We start from the raw sequence: 17,591 nt of genomic DNA, 5'->3' as shown, positions 1-17,591 counted from the left end.
TAAATGGTAAGTATTTTTATTACCAAACTGTTCAGTCCAAATTCCCTAGCATGGCATAAAGGTCTTTATGGCTGGAGCCTAACCAAATTTCCCCGACCTTCTTTGTCACACCAACCTCCTTGCTATTCAGGGAAGGTTTCCTGCCCTTTCATGACTTTATATGAAAATATCACCATCATTTTCATTATTTTCTCCAACCTCATATTTTTGCTGTGATGATTCTCTCTATAATCCAATTTGACAATGTCTAAATATTTAATTTCTTAAACCTGTAACTATGTAAAAGTATTGGTCTAAAATCATGAAGTTTATAATACATAATTAAAATCGACTGATTTTTAATTTGATCACCTATGAATATTCAAAAAGTTCCTTAAAATAGAACAGTGGATCACGGAGTACATCTTGGGTTTGGGCATGCATTCGACAACATGGCAGGAACAGCAGAACCACAGATCTGAGCATGACGCTCAGAGCTAACGGTGGTTGGCTTAATGTATAAAAACAGTATCTAACATCATTGTGAGCCCTCAGCTCCAGAATGAAAGGTCACCATGTCATGAAAAAAAAAGTTCCAAGTTAAGTGCTCAAGCCAATGAAACATTAAACAAGGGCACCTGCATTTTCGCAGCAAATAATTCCAGTGGGGATTTCACGTTGCTGTGGATACAAAGGGAGGAACAGCTCAAAGATACTTGTAAAGCGGGAGGGATTAGAGTGCCCAGGGAAATAAGCAAAAGGTATCAGGTTTCACTCCATGCTTCATGGGGACAGCTACAAAATTCCTCACCTTCAAATAAAGAGGGCCGCATTGCCGATTTATTGTGAACATGATAAAAGCATGAATCTTTTCATGTTGCTTGCCCTTCTGGGCAGTAGATACATGTCAGCCTGTGAGGCGATCACTGGTTATTTTCTAGCTGATTGCATGTGTGTGTGTCTGCAGGGTGCAGGCATAGCAAAGGCAACCAAAGCAAGGGATTTAATTAACTGCTTTAATTAATGCTGTTATTTGAACAAATAGATAATGTAGAGAAATAATTACCCCACATCGATCTAAATGTTTCAATTGAATTTACTAAAACTTCTGCTTTCTGAAAGGTTCAAAACAGTGACAGAATATTTGCCAAATGAAAACAAGTCCTAGCTCATGATAGATATTTAACGTATCTACATATTCTACTAGTTTGAAAATAACTCAGATTTAATTCAGTCTGAACAATAACACGTAATGCCATAAAACACTACAGATGGAGTTGAAAAGTTGGGCACTATGCAAACTTCCAATATTAAAGGAAAAGTACAGGCAAAACAAATCCAAACAAACTGTTTATTGAAGTACACAGCAGATTAAGAGAATCCACCGGTTTTTCCCTGAAAAAGAATTTAACTTTCTTCAGCAATATTTTTTTTCTATTTAAATCATAAGAGACTTTTGGACAAAGTCCTGAGCCTCTAATTTAATATTTTTACTTTTACAAAACATTTTATTTTGGAGGATTTTAAATATACGTGAGGTGAAAGCAGCTTAGCAATTGCTAACGTTGAGCTACTTTTGAAATACTCACCAACATTGTTTGTTGTGGCTGGAGTAAAATCACACATTGTATTATTTCATCATAAATTCTCTAACATGCAAGAACCTAACAATGAAATAAGTTTCAGGAAATGGGGAAGGTGTAAGAAACTGTTCAGTATTTAAAGAGATTTCAGGGGCGCATTTGGACCTTGTTTGCATCCTTATCCAAACCCACCAACTAACTGTAAAAGAAAAACTTTAAGTCCACTGGGAAAACTGAACACTGCCTGGTATTAGATGATATTAAGGAGTTATGGGGTGTTTGTTTGAGTATGTTGATGGTACTCAATCCATTTTTGCTGTTAGTAAAAATTAAAAGGCAGCTGCATCCATGGCTACAAAGCTGTTGGCCATGACACCCTCTGACCTCCAGGGGGAGACCGAAGAGAGAGATCCACAGAGGAGGTGTGGGATGGAGGATTCTGAGCACATCTAGAAGGGAGTGGGCAGTTCGTGGGGTGAGGCAGAGGTTAAAAGCTCTCTCTCTGACCCTCCTTCTCTCTTTTCTTGGGTGCCATCTTGCCCAGCTCCACCTTGGGTGGTGGGTCAGAGCTCCCTAGTCCTGGAGCTCCTGTAGGGACCTGGAGAAATGGGGCAAAGAGCAAGTCTCGTAAGAAACACTGAATCTGGGTGTGACTCAACACTGGACCCGACATTAAGGTCGAAGTGTCTGCCTGGAGGGCCCTGGGTGCTCTCTGGAGTCCTCAGGGACCTGGCAGGGGAGGGGCGTGGTGGCCAGGGTAGGAACTAGGTAGACGTTCAGGTTCTCAGAGAAAAAGCTTATGTATCACAAAAGAAACACATATAACCTTACTGAAAAAAAATGAAAATGCATGCCATTCTTGAAATGTCAATTGAAAAAATAAGAACGAAATTTGGGAGTTCTGGCAAGACAGATTAAAATGAAATTGATCTTTCCTTCATAATTTAGGGGAAATGATTAATGGTGTTTTTATCTATATCTGTGAAGTAAAAACATTACACATCTATACTTTAAGCATGTTTGTATATACTGAGCACATACCAGATGTAAATACCAAGATGGCAGCTATCAAAGACAAGCCAAAAAGCCCTTGCACACAAGAGATGGGAAAACACCAGACACAAATCAATTTGTTCCTTAAGAATGGAATCATGGGCCGAGCATGGTGACTCATGCCTGTAATCCCAGCACTTTGGGAGGCCAAAGTGGGCAGATCATGAGATCAGGAGATCAAGATCATCCTGGTCAACATAGTGAAATCCTGTCTCTACTAAAATACAAAAAATTAGCAGGGTATGGTAGGGTGTACCTGTAGTCCCGATACTTGGGAGGCTGAGGCAGGGGAATCACTTTTACCCGGGAGGCGGAGGTTGCAGTGATCCAAGATCACACCACTGCACTCCAGCCTGGCGACAGAGCAAGACTCCATCTCAAAAAAATAAAAGAAAAAGAAAGAAAGGAAGAGAGAGAGAGAGAGAAAGAAAGAAAGAAAGAAAGAAAGAAAGAAAGAAAGAAAGAAAGAAAGAAAGAAAGAAAGAGAGAAAGAAGGAAAATCATGGAATCATGGAGCATCATGGGAATTCAAAATCAAGTGAGATCACTTCTGGCTGGGGAGAATGAAGAAGAGCTTTATGTTTTGGGCAAATACTGGCTATTAGCAAGGGTTTATTAACACCACACAGGCAGGTTTCCTCATGCTTGGCAGATAGTTTTTCTTGGGCCTTCCTTCTTAATGGTGATAGTTTAAGCCTGAGACTTTGTGAAATGGCTTCTGCTAGGTCCAGTTCAGCATGTTAATACTATGAACCTGGGGTCATAACTTCAGCTACATAATGTTAATAATAACTTAAAAATAAGGCCTGGTAAGCCCCAAAGTAATGATCTGACTTAGAAGTTATATGATTTGCTAAGAATTAGAAAATATGGTTTGGAAAACAAGCCCATAAGAACAAGTTAGTTACAATGAGCAATTACGGGGGGAAATAGGTTTCCTTATAAAATAGACTGCCAATTTTGAGCACGTGTCTGCATAAATGGCTCCTAAACCTATCTGCATGTCGGAATTACCTGGGGAGTCTGTTAAAAATACTGTACATATTCCCGAAACCCATCCCAGGCCTACTGATTTTTTTTTTTTTTTTTTTTTTTGACAGTCTCACTCTGTCACCAGTGCAGTGGCATGATCTTGGCTCACTGCAACCTCTGACTCCCTGGTTCAAGTGATTCTCCTGCCTCAGCCTCCCAAGTAGCTGGGATTATAGGCATGTGCCACTACACCCAGCTAATTTTTGTTTTAGTAGAATCGGGGTTTCCCAATGTTGGCTAGAATGATCCTGATCTGATCTCATGATCCACCCACCTTGGCCTCCCAAAGTGCTGGGATTACAGGCGTGACCCACCATGCCTGGCCCATGATTCCATTCTTAAGGAACAAATTGATTTGTGTCTAGTATTTCCCCATCTCCATGGGAATGGTCTCCATCTCCTGACCTCGTGATCCACTCACCTAGGCCTCCCAAAGTGCTGGGATTACAGGCGTGAGCCCCCACGCCTGGCCAGGCCTACTGAATTACAACCCCAGGAACAGGGCTCCAGGAAGCTGTATTTATACAACCTTCCCCATCCCTATCCAAGTGGCTGTGATGTGCAGAATTGTACAGCCTGGAACTTTTACAATCTGTTACTTACAGAAACTTAATATTAACCCTAAAATCTCAAAAAGTGATTCACAACATTTTCCTCCACCCCAAGTTCTTAAAATAGAAAGGAGAACTCAAACCATATTTTTCAAGCCCCAGTGTCTTACTGTACAGGTAGTGTTGGATTATCTGTTTGAAAGGCATTATTTTCCGAGAACTACGCTTAGAGAGAAAACCTGGTCTCCAAAAGCCATCTGCTCCATAGATGGCTTTGCCTGCTCTGGGTCTCACACAGAGCCTCATGGTCCTCCCACTCCCCAGCAAGGAGGACCACCTGTCACCTCCACTGGAGTGCCACCATGTCTGTGTTTTCATGTGGAGCTTTTTCCAGGCTTGCTTTCTAAATTTCCACCCAGCATCAAATGCTGTAAGTGCAGCGGGGTGGTTGGCGGTGGGGGGTGGGGCTTTTCATATGTCCTTATTCCCTCAATGCACTTGTACATCATTTTATGTTGAGAAATAGAAATGCTGGAACGGGCGAGGTGGCTCACACCTGTAATACCAGCACTTTGGGAGGCTGAGGCAGGCAGATCACGAGGTCAAGAGATCAAGACCATCCTGGCCAAAGTGGTAAAACCCCGTCTGTACTTTAAAAATACAAAAATTAGCTGGGTGTAGTGGAGCATGCCTGTAGTCCCAGGTCCTCGGGAGGCTAAGGCAGGACAACTGCTTGAACCCGGGAGGCAGAGGTTGCAGTGAGCCAAGACTGCACCACTGTACCCTAGCCTGGCGATAGAGCGAGACTCCATCTCAAAAAAAAAAAAAGAAAGAAATGCTGAGTGTATGATAAAATATATTGTTTGCTAAGAACAGCCACATGGAAAACCTAGCTGCCTGCCCCCACATTGGAAAACTACTTGGGGCATTCTAAAGTGGCAAAACAGTATAAGTATATCATATACTGGTTAAAACAATTCTTTAAGCACGGGATATGTGAGCCTGCCCCCGTGGCTCCCTCATGGAGAATACTTTCTGGTTTGTCCTTGATCAGTGGTAAGCAGGCACCAGCTGCCTACCTAGTTGATTTTGGTGCTATGAGAAAACACTGAACACCTGTTTGTTGATAAAATCACCTGTTCAGAGAGAATAAGTACCTGGGTCAGTGCCTGCTCCACGCCCTGAGCCCAGAATGCTGTCAGCCCCTGAAACTCTCAGCTCAGAAGTCTGTTGGCCCCCCAATAGTCCCACTTTGCTGTTCTATCTGGGTGTCTGCTTCTTAATGCCTTCAGCACCGCCGGGGTGGGGTCTCTACAACTGAGCTGGTCTCAGTAATTTTATGTGTCCCAGGATAAAAGAATTCACATGCATGGGTGTTACATTCCTAATCCTCCCTCCGCGGGGAGGAAAGAAAGTGCCTGGTGGGTGCAGAGCTGAGGGTGTACGATGCCCTTTGCTTTTTTGTGAGTGAGGCTGCCCATGAGAAAAGTGGGGATGGGAGGACAGAGCAGGAAGGGCAAAGGCCACATCAGCCTAGTGGCATTGACCAAGTGAGTCCCTGCAGGTCTCATGAAGATACACATTGCTGGGACTGATTCCCAGAGTTTCTGATGCAAGAAGTCTGGGTGGGGCCTAAGAATCTGCATTTCTAATGGTTCCCACGTGATGTCCATGCTGGCGGACCAGGGATGGCACTTTGAGAGCCTCTATTCGAGGAGAAAACTGAGAGGGTCCTGAGAGTTTGGGGGGGCTCAAGAAAGGAGGGGGGAATTTAAGTTTCTATGAAGGAAGTATGTGATCCCATTAAATATCTGAGAGACATGAGTGTCTTAGGAGGATGTTCCGCAGACACCAGGGAACGTCTCACCAGGAGTCAGATGCAGCTGTGAGTGGGAAACGCCTCCGGCCCCCCAGTCCTCAGGAAGAGGGTATCCTCCATGCAGAGGAGACTCCAACTCCTTAGTCACTTCCCACCTTTCCGGCCTTTGAAAGTCAGTGCAGGTTGGGCCGGGTGTGGTGGCTCACGCCTGTAATCCAAGCACTTTGGAGGCCAAGGCAGGCGGATCACCTGAGGTTGGGAGTTCAAGACCAGCCAGACCAACATGATGAAACCCCATCTTTAAAAGAAAGTCAGTGCAGGCTCCTATAGGGGTCTAGATTTGCAAATTTCATTAGGGGGGAGGTGTCCGTCTAACAAGTATCAGCACTAGGCCTTTGGTCGGCTGCTTGACATTGGCTACCTGGCTGAATGCTCAGGTTGGTGTATGAGGAGGGATTCTGGGTGCCTTTTCTGCAGCACGGGTGAGGAGACTGAGTTTTGGGATATTGGATAATTCTCCTGGGCCCTCTCCACTCCACCCCAGCTTCTGACTTCCTTGACCTACCACCTCCCCTGGAGGGCTGGGAAAGCAGAGCCTTGGCCCTACCCTGGGGTTTCAGATCAGTCCCTGGAGGGTGGGGCCCGAGTATCCCCACCTCCAACAGCTTCCCAGGTAATGCTGACAGTGCTGGGCCACAGAACACATTTTGAAAACTACTGATTCTGAACTTATCTCCATCTCAATGTAGAAATAAAGTATTTGCCAAGGCAAGGTCTTTATTTGCCATCTCTTTTCCAGCAAAACTTTCTGGTAGTACACCTGTGTCCTCTTTAAAACTGCAAGAATGCCACAAAATCCTCTCCAAGCAGCCTTCTTATCTAACCCTTGCTTCTCCTCCGTTGTCGTATATGCCCAAGTTTCAGTAAAAGGCAATTTCAAGAATATTAACAAGAACAGGATAAACTAAGGGACATAAGGGTGATCCAGAGATGCTATTGGGGCCCCCTCACCTAACCCTGGCCCACCTGCCTGCCTGCAAAGGGTCTCCTACCTGCCTCTCTCTGCCCATGGCCATTTTCTGACCGCAGTTGTTCACAGTGAGGACCCACGGAAAAGTGTGTCTTTTGGCTTTGTGGCTGTCCTCACTTCCCTGTCACAAGGCCCTGCTCTCAGGCAGTTCCCTAGGATCACCCCCACATCAACTACTTGCATCCAAATGCTTTGTTTTCAGCTTGGTTTGAAAGAATGCAAACCAAGACAGGTACCAATGTCGTCATGTGAAAATCATCCAATAACAGATGATGAAACCTGAGGAGATGGGTACGACTCAGATCCAGGTACATGGTTTGTGCTTTGTGAGATCATGAAGAATGCATTTCCTACTTACCCTTATAGCCAAAGAATCACAAGGCAACCATGAAAAAGGACAATCAGCTGGCCTTCCCCACTGAAAAGGCCTAATCTTACTCAAAGTGGATTCTTTGCTTTTGTTCTGAGAGTCTCTAATGTAGGTGTGAGGAGGTAACTTATACTGAAACAAGCAGGGGTGGATAATTTCAGTAAATAAAGGTGCTTTTATTTAACATTAATACATTTAAATATCAGAGTCAGATAGGAAACCCCGTTGTAATTAGTGACAGCAGGGTGAGTTCTGGGTCATTATTCTCTGATGGCAGAATGTCAAGTCTTGCTGCCTGGGAAGACTGAGACGCTGAGCCTGACACATAAAGCTCTTTCCATATCCCCTCTGGTCCGGCCACCAGACCAGCCTCTGCACCAGACCTGATGTCCAGCGTGCCCTGAGGATGTCTATCTCCCTTGTGCCTTTATGTCCACACTGCCTGCTGCCCGGGCACATTGGAGGGTGGCCCTCACATGCCCCAGCCCTCACTCCCACGCCATTTTTGCACAGGTCAATGAACAGGGCAATTGCAAGGAGCACACGTGCAGAGACCGACAGGACAGGCTTCACAGTCACAAATCTGTCTGTTGCGGTTGAGCTCTGAGATCAGCAAGGAAGCACTGACTATTTAATTAGTCACCTAATTAGTGACAGGCCACACTGAAGGTTTCAGATGTCCTCAGACAAATGTAAAGATAAAAAGCCTAATTAAGCCACCAGCGCTAGGCTGGCTGCTGCCAGAGCCCACAGCTGTGCCGGATATTGTGCGGAACTGCACGGCCCGATAACAGGAGTTGTGGTCATTGCCACAACTGCAGCTTTAAAAACATGCCCTGCTTGCTCCAAGCTATTCTTAGTCACCTTGACACATTCAGCCAGATAAGGGATCAGTGTCTAGGCTGAAAGTCTGAGGCTAAGGATGATTTTTGCTAAGGAGGATTTGGTCAGTCTTTGAGAAAACTCTTCTCAGTGGCGGAAGTGAAAGACAAGAGGAACCTGGGCTTTCCGGTGCCCACCAGTGTTTCCAGTGAATCAGGGTTGTTCTCCAGTCACACGGAGGGTCGCCCGGACACTGCCCGGGCTGCTTTCAGACACGGTCATCCATTACTCCTGTGCGCATTTGTCTAGTGCCATTACAGGCTCTTCAAAAGACTCTTCACATCGGGATTACATTAGGAGTTAAACATAATGGATTAAAAGGAACTTCTCCGTAATTAGGAGTAAACACTGCAGAACGCTGAAGCATAGAGACTCACTTGCTGAAACAGAAGAGGACAGCAACTGCCTCAGCTCCGTGAATGCATGCCCAGGAGACAGTGAGGATGCTGGTCTTCACAATTCTGGGAAGAAACCTGTTTGGGACACTGTCTGGGGCAGGGCCTGAGAGTCTGCTTGTCTCACGAGCTCACAGGTGATGTCAGTGCCACACCAGGAGTGAAAGGATGAAGAAACGGAAGAGACGTGCACGCATCTGGTGCCTGCTCCTCTCTCTCTCTCTCTCTCTCTCTTTCGGCTATAGCATTTCTATAATTTAAAAGAATGATTTTGGAGTATCTTTGTGGAAACCTGAAATAGTGAAAGTACTGCATTTGGAGAGTTCAGCGGGGCTAGCCTTGCTGGGAGCTCACTTTAAATCTCATCCTGATAGGGTTTGTGCAGTTTCTACCGTGGTGGCGCCTTCGGGCCGGCAGGACCCGGGGCCCCTGCTGGGACTCCCCTTCAGCACAGATGAGGACAGTACCTCCCTCAGGGCCACAGCACTGATTGGCAGCAGAGATGGGCTAACAGCTTAGGCTGAGTTATTTCTGCTTTCTCCAGTGGTTGGAGGTTTTAAAGAGTCTTACTAATGGAAGTGCTGAGAAGGAAAATGCACATGTGATGCCCGTGCCTGAGCCAAGAACTTTCAGTCCCAAAGAACAAGGCAGCCAAATGAACACAACCCACCAATCACAGCAGTCACTTAAAAATAATCCAAGTCTATATCACTTAAATGTCCTGGGCATTATGAAGAACACACATAATCTCACAGTGAATGTCTTTTTTTTTTTCTGAGACGGAGTTTCGCTAGTTTACCCAGGCTGGAGTGCAATGGCGCAATCTCGGCTCACCGCAACCTCCGCCTCCTGGGTTCAGGCAATTCTCCTGCCTCAGTCTCCTGAGTAGCTGGGATTACAGGCACGTGCCACCATGTCCAGCTAAGTTTTTGTATTTTTAGTAGAGACGGGATTTCACCATGTTGACCAGGATGGTCTCGATCTCTTGACCTCATGATCCATTTGCCTCGGCCTCCCAAAGTGCTGGGATTACAGGCGTGAGCCACCGTGCCCGGCTGGAATGAATGTCTTAAGATCTGCCCTTTCCCCTCCCATTCATGGCCCTCTACCCCAAAGTACAAGCCAGCGTTTTCTTCCCCTGTGCCCTGCAACACAAGAGAAACACCCCATTGCCCTGGTCTTGCCCTGCCCAGCTCCTGATCCTTGCCACAAATGCACATGTCCTTGTGCTGGCCATACAGGTAACAGGAAAGAAGGCCGGGTCCTTTCCTCCTAGGCTCCCTCAGAGGCCAAGTGCACAAGATGAAGCGGAGGGAACCAATGAGCTGAGTCCAGTCCACCCTGAATGACTCTATGCCCCTGCCCATCTCCACCCCTGGAGGCCTCCACAGGGCTAAGGGAGACAGTAGAAGCCTCTGAGAGTGGGCCATTGGCTCCTCAGTTCTGCTGGAGGATCACCAGGGCCAAGAGCAGGAGGGCAGGGAGGACAGCAGAGGAAGTAAAGGACTGGGATGCTGGGGTGTGTGCCCAGGAAAACACCTGCCATGCAGGTCTTGGGCGCTGGAGGGCCCAAGAGGCTCCCCTCACTAAGGACAAGATGCAGGAGTCAGGACTGACATGCACAGACAAGAAGATGTGTCTGTGCAGATTAACTGCACACTGCTGGCAGATAAAATATCATTCTTAAAACAGTCAAAACACTGCCCGCAGGATTCCCTTGCCACATGGAGCTTACATCCTGGGGGAGCTTAGCTCCTAATGGTAGTGAGTTTGGGCCAAGCACTTCAGCTCTCCCCATAGCACCTCAGCACTTGGAGAAGAAAGGATAGGACTTTGTGCAAACTGATTTTGGTGTCCTTTGAAGAGACAAAATGTATTTTATAATTTCTTGCATGGAAATAATACAAGAACAAAGTTGCGTTTGTTTTGTCACCAGATGACAGAATCACCAGATTTTCTGGGAAAAGAGGTTACTGACCTGGGCCTCGAGTGGATTTTCCAGGAATGGTGGTGTCCCCACTAAGTATGACAATGCAGCTCAGGACTGCAACGAGGCTGCCAGGTACACTGGCTCACGCCTGTAATCCTAGAACTTTGGGAGACCAAGGTGGATGGCTCACTTGAAGCCAGGAGTTTGAGACCAGCCCGGCCCACATGGTGAAACCCAATCTCTACTGAAAATACAAAAATTAGCCAGGTGTGGTGGCTCGAACCTGTACTCCCAGACACTTGGGAGGCTGAGGCAGGAGAGTGGCTTGAACCTGGGGGGAGACAGAGGTTGTAGCGAGCTGAGATTGCTCCACTACACTCCAGCCTGGGCAACAGAGCAAGACTGTCTCAAAACAAAACAAAACAAAAGGAGACTACAAAGACCTGATTTTCCTAAATTTTGCTTCCAAAATGCAGATTCTATCCTCATTGGTGGTCAGTGTTGGGTGAAAACTGTATTTCTTCAATTTCATTTCAGCTCAAATCATTTATAAAATTAGGTTCAAATGGCAGTTAAACTGGGAAAGTAAAATATGCAGTAGGTTACTATGGTGATTGCTGACTTAAAACAATTAGAGAAAATAATGAGGAAACTATTTCCTCTCTTAAGGATTAGAGATCCGTAAACTGATACCAGTCTATTTTTAGTGCATGTAATCTGTGTAATGATGATAGAGAATTATGAGTATTTTAGAATGCTTTAAAAGGCTCTGTTTGGGAAATTTAATCAACCCAATACCTACATCAAAATTTATACTTTTCTTTATTAAATTTAAGTTGACTCCACAAAAAGAAAATTACCTGTATATATCTCAATGTAATCACTTAAATAAAACATTCTGACTAATCACATAGCTAAATTAGGATTTAAGACCTGTTCATGATAACTTCATACCTGCTGTAATTTCACAGCTTCACCCTGATAATTCATCACTCAAAAATGGTTGCATAAAACTTGCTATTCAAAAGTGTTTGAGGAAGAGATGCATCAGAACAAGTCAATCCCTCAGGCTACAACGTGGCATACCTGGGAATGTAGTATTCCCAGGTGCGTCTCATCATTTCATGCTTCCAGTGAAATATTGCTGCAGACTGACCACATTATTTGAAGCACATGAACTCTGTTACTAACTTTGCTAATGATACATCATTTATTTCTGGTTACCTAAGGGTATATACTGGAGAACTGAACAAACTGGCTAGAAAGTGAAAACATCAATTCTTTTTTTATCTGGCTAATGGGATGTCAAATGAGCAAAATAACCACTTGGGATTAGCTCGTCTCCATGTTAACCAGGCACATATACCTTTTGAGGGTCATTTCCTCCATTTCTTTCCTTACCCAGCCCCTCACAAGGCCCGACCTGTCTTGAGCTAAGAACTCTGCTGGCTTCTAAAAGAGTGATGGTGGGTTGCATTTTCCCATCTCCTGCTTACCTCTCTCAGTGCCTGCAGTTTTGAATGCTAGCTAACGTTTTTCATGCGATCCTGAGCAAAAGATACGGAAAAACTGGATTCTTAATTCAGGGTTCTGTGGTTCCCAAAGTCAGGGTTTTAAAACATCTATGAGGCTTTAAAAAAATAAATGAAGACAGTGAGCTTGAGAGAAGCTAGGCAATACCCTAGGGCCTCCCTGTTAGGTGCTGATGATGCCAGGCCACGATCCCAAGTTCTCAGACCCTAACCCAGTGTGTTTTCTATTAAAGAGGTGCTCAAGGGCTGGGCGTGGTGGCTCAAGCCTGTAATCCCAGCACTTTGGGAGGCCGAGGCGGGTGGATCACGAGCTCAAGAGATCGAGACCATCCTGGTCAACATGGAGAAACCCCGTCTCTACTAAAAATACAAAAAATTAGCTGGGCACGGTGGCGCGTGCCTGTAATCCCAGCTACTCAGGAGGCTGAGGCAGGAGAATGGCCTGAACCCAGGAGGCGGAGGTTGCGGTGAGCCAAGATTGTGCCATTGCTCTCCAGCCTGGGTAACGAGAGCGAAACTCCGTCTCAAAAAAAAAAAAGAGGCGCTCAATTCAGTGAGCAGATGAAGAGAGAGACTGGGCATGCTGGAAATCCCTGAGCATCACCCATTAGGAAAATGGGGTCTGAAAGGAAACCTTGTTTAGTGCCTTGAGGGGTATGAGAAAACAGCCTCAGAAGAGGTGCACAGACCTCTGTATTCCCTGGAGGGTTTTACCTGCTTCCTGGGACCCAAAATTCAAGAGCTGAAAGAAAGGTCCAGACCTGCATGCCATTTTCAAAAGCGTATTAGTAATGTATGAAGTCAAAACTCATTCCCAAACTTGTCCTATTATATGGAGTATCTATTAACAACAGATTCCTAGACCCTTCCCCAGGAGACCAGGTTCTGCAAGTCGGGTGCAGAATCTGGAAATCTGCATATTTAACAAATGCTGCAGGTGGTTCTCATGATCTGACCAGTAAGGAAAACATTCCTTTAAAAAAGGGGTCAATAGGCTGTTTCTGGGAAGAGTGAGACAGTATGTATTTTAGGCACTGAAGGCCATATGACCTCTGTTGCAGCTACTCAGCAGAGGAGTCTGCCATCTAATCTGCCATTGCAGCACAAAAATGGCCACAGACAAACATAATTGAATTGGCTGTGTTCCAATAAAGCTTTATTTGCAAAAGCATTTGGCAAGCCAAACCTACCCTCAGGGCTATAGTTTGCTACCCCTGATCTAGAATATTCTTCCACTGATTCATTCATTCATTCAGGGTGTGTGGAGTAGCAAACAATGTCAGGTCTGTTCTCTGAAGGGGTTCTCTTCAGATGTAGGGAGATAATTTTTATTATTTAAAAACCAATCAATCAGTATAGTAAAACAACTCACCAAAATACCAACGTCTCTAGGAAAGAAATTCCAACACTGGATGCACCAACCACGACAATCCTGGCATTGACGGTTATTTTAGGTTCCAGTGTTAGTTTTCTATTTGTATGGTTTAAGGCATAACTCATCTGGAAAAAAATTACAACGACAAAGAAGGAGTCAAGGAAAACGTAGCCGTGTCCACACCCCCAAATTTGCAATTATGTAGAATTATTTAACGAGGATATTAGCACCAAAACAAACCTAACAGTGCGATGTGCAACCACGGTAAAATGCATGGGAAGATAGTTTTAAGAAATTAATGCAAGAACATAGGAATATGCCTGACATCTCAGCTGGGTCACATCAAAATGCCTGCTTTTCAAGATTTTGTCTTAATGCTGACAGATGTTTCACATAAGGCTGAGACCCTTAATGATTAGAGACAATGAGGTAAATAATATTACAAGGTGACAGGCAAGCTACTCCCCGAGAATCTGCAGTTCTGTGAAAGGTTCCAAGTCTTACCTTCTGTCCATGGTTTCCCTGAAACCTTGATGAACAAATAATATTAGCTGGGTACCTGAAGACAAGTTTTAGCTCATGTTCAATTCTGTGTCCATCACGTTAAATCATACAGTGTCTTGTGGACAGTGGATGCTCAATAATACTTGTAAAATGCCAAACATTTGTTAAATGGCAAACACGTGTTAAATGATTAGGGTTGTTCAACCTTTCAGATACTTCAGAGTCAGGGAGGCCTCTTAGAAACACAGAATGTAATTGGTGATCACATTAATGTCCATGTTTACCAAAATTACCTGAATTAGTCATTTATTTGATTTAATTCCCCACAGAAGCTGCAGGGAGTACATTAAATGTGCACAGGAAAGTTTTACAAAGAAGTGATAGAGTATTCTTGGAAGAACATTGGGATATGTGTCAAAAATCTTGGTTCTATTTTTAATCCATCGATTCAACACACATTTTTATTTGTTGCTTACTATGCGTCTGGACAATAACAAGAGTTACAGCTGACTTCTCATTGGAAACAATGGAGACCAGAAGTCAGTGGAAAGACATTCTTATCACTTCACTCCACACCATAAATTACATCAGCATTAACTCATCTGCTATGTTAGAAGTCTTCACATTCCTTTTTTATTTATTTATTTATTATTTTTTTTTGAGACAGAGTTTCACTCTTGTTACCCAGGCTGGAGTGCAATGGCATGATCTCGGCTCACCGCAACCTCCGCCTCCTGGGTTCAGGCCATTCTCCTGCCTCAGCCTCCTGAGTAGCTGGGATTACAGGCACGCGCCACCATGCCCAGCTAATTTTGTGTATTTTGAGTAGAGACGGGGTTTCACCATGTTGACCAGGATGGTCTTGGTCTCTTGAGCTCGTGATCCATCCGCCTCGGCCTCCCAAAGTGCTGGGATTACAGGCTTGAGCCACCACGCCCAGCCAGAAGTCTTCACATTCTAATAGATCTAACTGCTTTGCAGTTTCTTAAAATCCTAAAATACCAGGATTTGGGAGTCTGACAAGGGTAATAGCAGAGTCTTATTTGGGTTCCCACCCACTTTCCAGTACCGTAGGGACATGGGTGTGGCCATATGCTTTGCCATTTACAAGGTAACATCTAAGATCTGGAGGATAAATCCCATCTCTCTATCTCTAGATAGTCTAGCAGCATGGAGGAAGAAAAATGGTTTGAGCCAAACAACATATTGATAGAAATTTAAAACAAAAGTGGGAGATTTCAGACTCTCCATGGTTAGCTTTGTTTGTACCTCTCGACATCTATTCCACCCTACAACTCCCACCTTTAATTTGGCACAACAGAGATTTTGGAAGACACTGGACTTACTCCCATCTTCAAGAGGGACTCAAATTCACGTAAACCAAGTCGCATACTCCCACTGTCTTTCCTCAATGATTGGTTCAGGACCTAAGTTGACCTAATTAAAGTGAAGCCCAGGACTTTTGCATGATAGTTGAAGAAGAGAAGTTTTATTGCTTTCTGGATGGCATGTGGTGTAAATGTGAAGCCTGAGATGGCTATAGTCATCATGCCAAGAGGGAAACCATCCTGGGTTGAAGCCCCAAGAGAATCACAGATAAATACAACAGGAATTGTTTTCAAACCCTACCTGAAACCCATACTACCTTTAGACTCTTCAGATAGTGCCACAATAGTGCTGTGTAACAAACCACTTCAAAATGCATTGGCTTAAAACAGCTGTCACTTATTCTGGCTCATGCAATTCTGGGTCAGCTGGAAGTAGGCTGATCTAGGATGGACTCAGCTGGGTCTGGCTCCAACCTGCAGATTCCAAACCTGCCTCACATTTCTCTTATTTGATGCAAGAGAGCCAAGGCATGTTCTCATGGCAATGGCAGAAATACAAGAAAGGTAAGTGAAAATAGGAATATTTCCTCAATCTGGCCAAAGCAAGATTTGGCCAAGCAAAATAAAACTGTGGTTTGACCCACAAATTTCTGAACACAGTCCATAGTAAAGGCCTGGTTATATAGCAGTCAAGGTAGTTGAAGTGTCTGGGGATTGCCTCTGTTTAGGCCTAATAAGGGGATAGCCTGTGAGTGCAGGACTTCTTCAGATGAGACATGGATGGGGATCTCCATTGAGAGAATTGTTCGGTTATCAACTTCGAGGAGTTGAAGTTCTCCTGGCTTTAGGTCTGCTGTTGGAACTATATAAGAATCGAAGCCTGATTCTTCATAATCTGTATATTCATAGCTTCAATATCATTGTGATCAGTTGCTTTTATGGTAAGAGAAGGGTTGTTAACTTCATCTGTTATACACAGAATACATTTAGGAACGGGAGGGCAATTAAAATGAAGATAATGGCAGGTAAGATAGTTCAGACAGTTGTGATTTCTTGTGCAACTGTGGTGCTAGTTTGAGTTAATTTTGTTGTGAGTATTAGGGAAATACTACATAGGACTAGGGAACTAATTAGGAAAATAAGAGTGTAGTCATGGAAGGTGAGCAGTTCCTCTATAACAGCAGATGCAGTGTCTTGGAGGCCTAATTGAACTAGATCAGCCATTAAGACATATAGGATTTCACCTACACTTAACTCTGACAAAGTTATGTAATTATTTTACTAATATCTTATTGAGAAAGTCATAGAGGTTATGGGATTGGCTTGAAACCAGTTTCTGGAGGTTCAATTTCTTCTTTTTTCGTTTAGGTTTTCACGTAGGTTGGCTCTTCGAATGTGTGGTAAGGTGATGGACAGCTGTAAAGTCACTCTAAATTAGTAGACGATTGTTCAGTTGTTAGAACTTATTGTTTTGAAGCTGGGATTCTCCCACTTTCTCCCCCAATGTTGGGAGACTCCCACTTTCTCCCCCAATGTTGGGAGAAGTAGATTGATGCCAGTTGATTAGGGTATTTAGCTGTTAACTAAATTTTGCCAATCTAGTGAGGGCTTAGCTTAATTAACGTGGTTGATTTGCATTCAATTGACGGGGAATAGAGTCCTGCGGTCCTTAGTCCTACAGTCCTTCTCAGATTGTAAAGATTATTAGTATAACTGCTATTAGTGAGATAAATGAGCCTGTGGATGAGATAATATTTCATGTGGTGCGTGCATCAGGATCATCGGAGTAATGTCGGGGCATACCGGATAGGCCGAGAAAGTGCTGTGGGAAAAAGGTTAAATTAACACCTATTAATATAATGGTGAAGTGGATTTTAGCAAGAGTCTGATTAAGTGCATAACCTGAAAACAGAAGATATCAGTGAACAAAGCCTCCTATGATGGCGAATACTGCTCCTATTGGTAGTGGTGGAAATGAACTACAATATAACGTGTGTCATGTAAAACAATATCTGGTGATGAATTAACTAGTACAATGCAGGTTATACCTCCTACTGTGAAAAGGAAAATGAATCCTAGGGCTCAGAATATTGCGGGAGATCATTTGATGTTACCACCGTGCAGTGTAGCTAATCAGCTAAAGAGCTTGACGCCAGCAGAGATAGCAATAATTTTGGTAGCGGAGGTGAAGTATGCTCATGTGTCTATGTCTATTCTTCCTGTAAATA

At 44.2% G+C, this 17,591-nt stretch overlaps 1 protein-coding gene across 8 annotated transcripts in view; it reads right to left on the bottom strand.

Annotated features, from left to right (window-relative positions):
• The window catches only part of CFAP61 (cilia and flagella associated protein 61), a 327,205-nt gene that overhangs the window by 125,713 nt on the left and 183,901 nt on the right, over positions 1-17,591 (bottom strand). For all 8 annotated transcript variants that reach the window (XM_035298462.3, XM_054255275.2, XM_078371503.1 and 5 more), the window contains one exon: positions 13,529-13,656. In XM_035298462.3, coding sequence (XP_035154353.3) covers positions 13,529-13,656 — 128 coding nt within the window. The remainder of the gene's footprint in view (positions 1-13,528; positions 13,657-17,591) is intronic.

The sequence above is a fragment of the Callithrix jacchus genome, chromosome 5 (genome assembly GCF_049354715.1).
Source record: "Callithrix jacchus isolate 240 chromosome 5, calJac240_pri, whole genome shotgun sequence".
NCBI lineage: Eukaryota > Metazoa > Chordata > Mammalia > Primates > Cebidae > Callithrix > Callithrix jacchus.
Note: the sequence above shows the minus strand (reverse complement) of the source record. Positions and strands in the feature narration are given on the sequence as shown.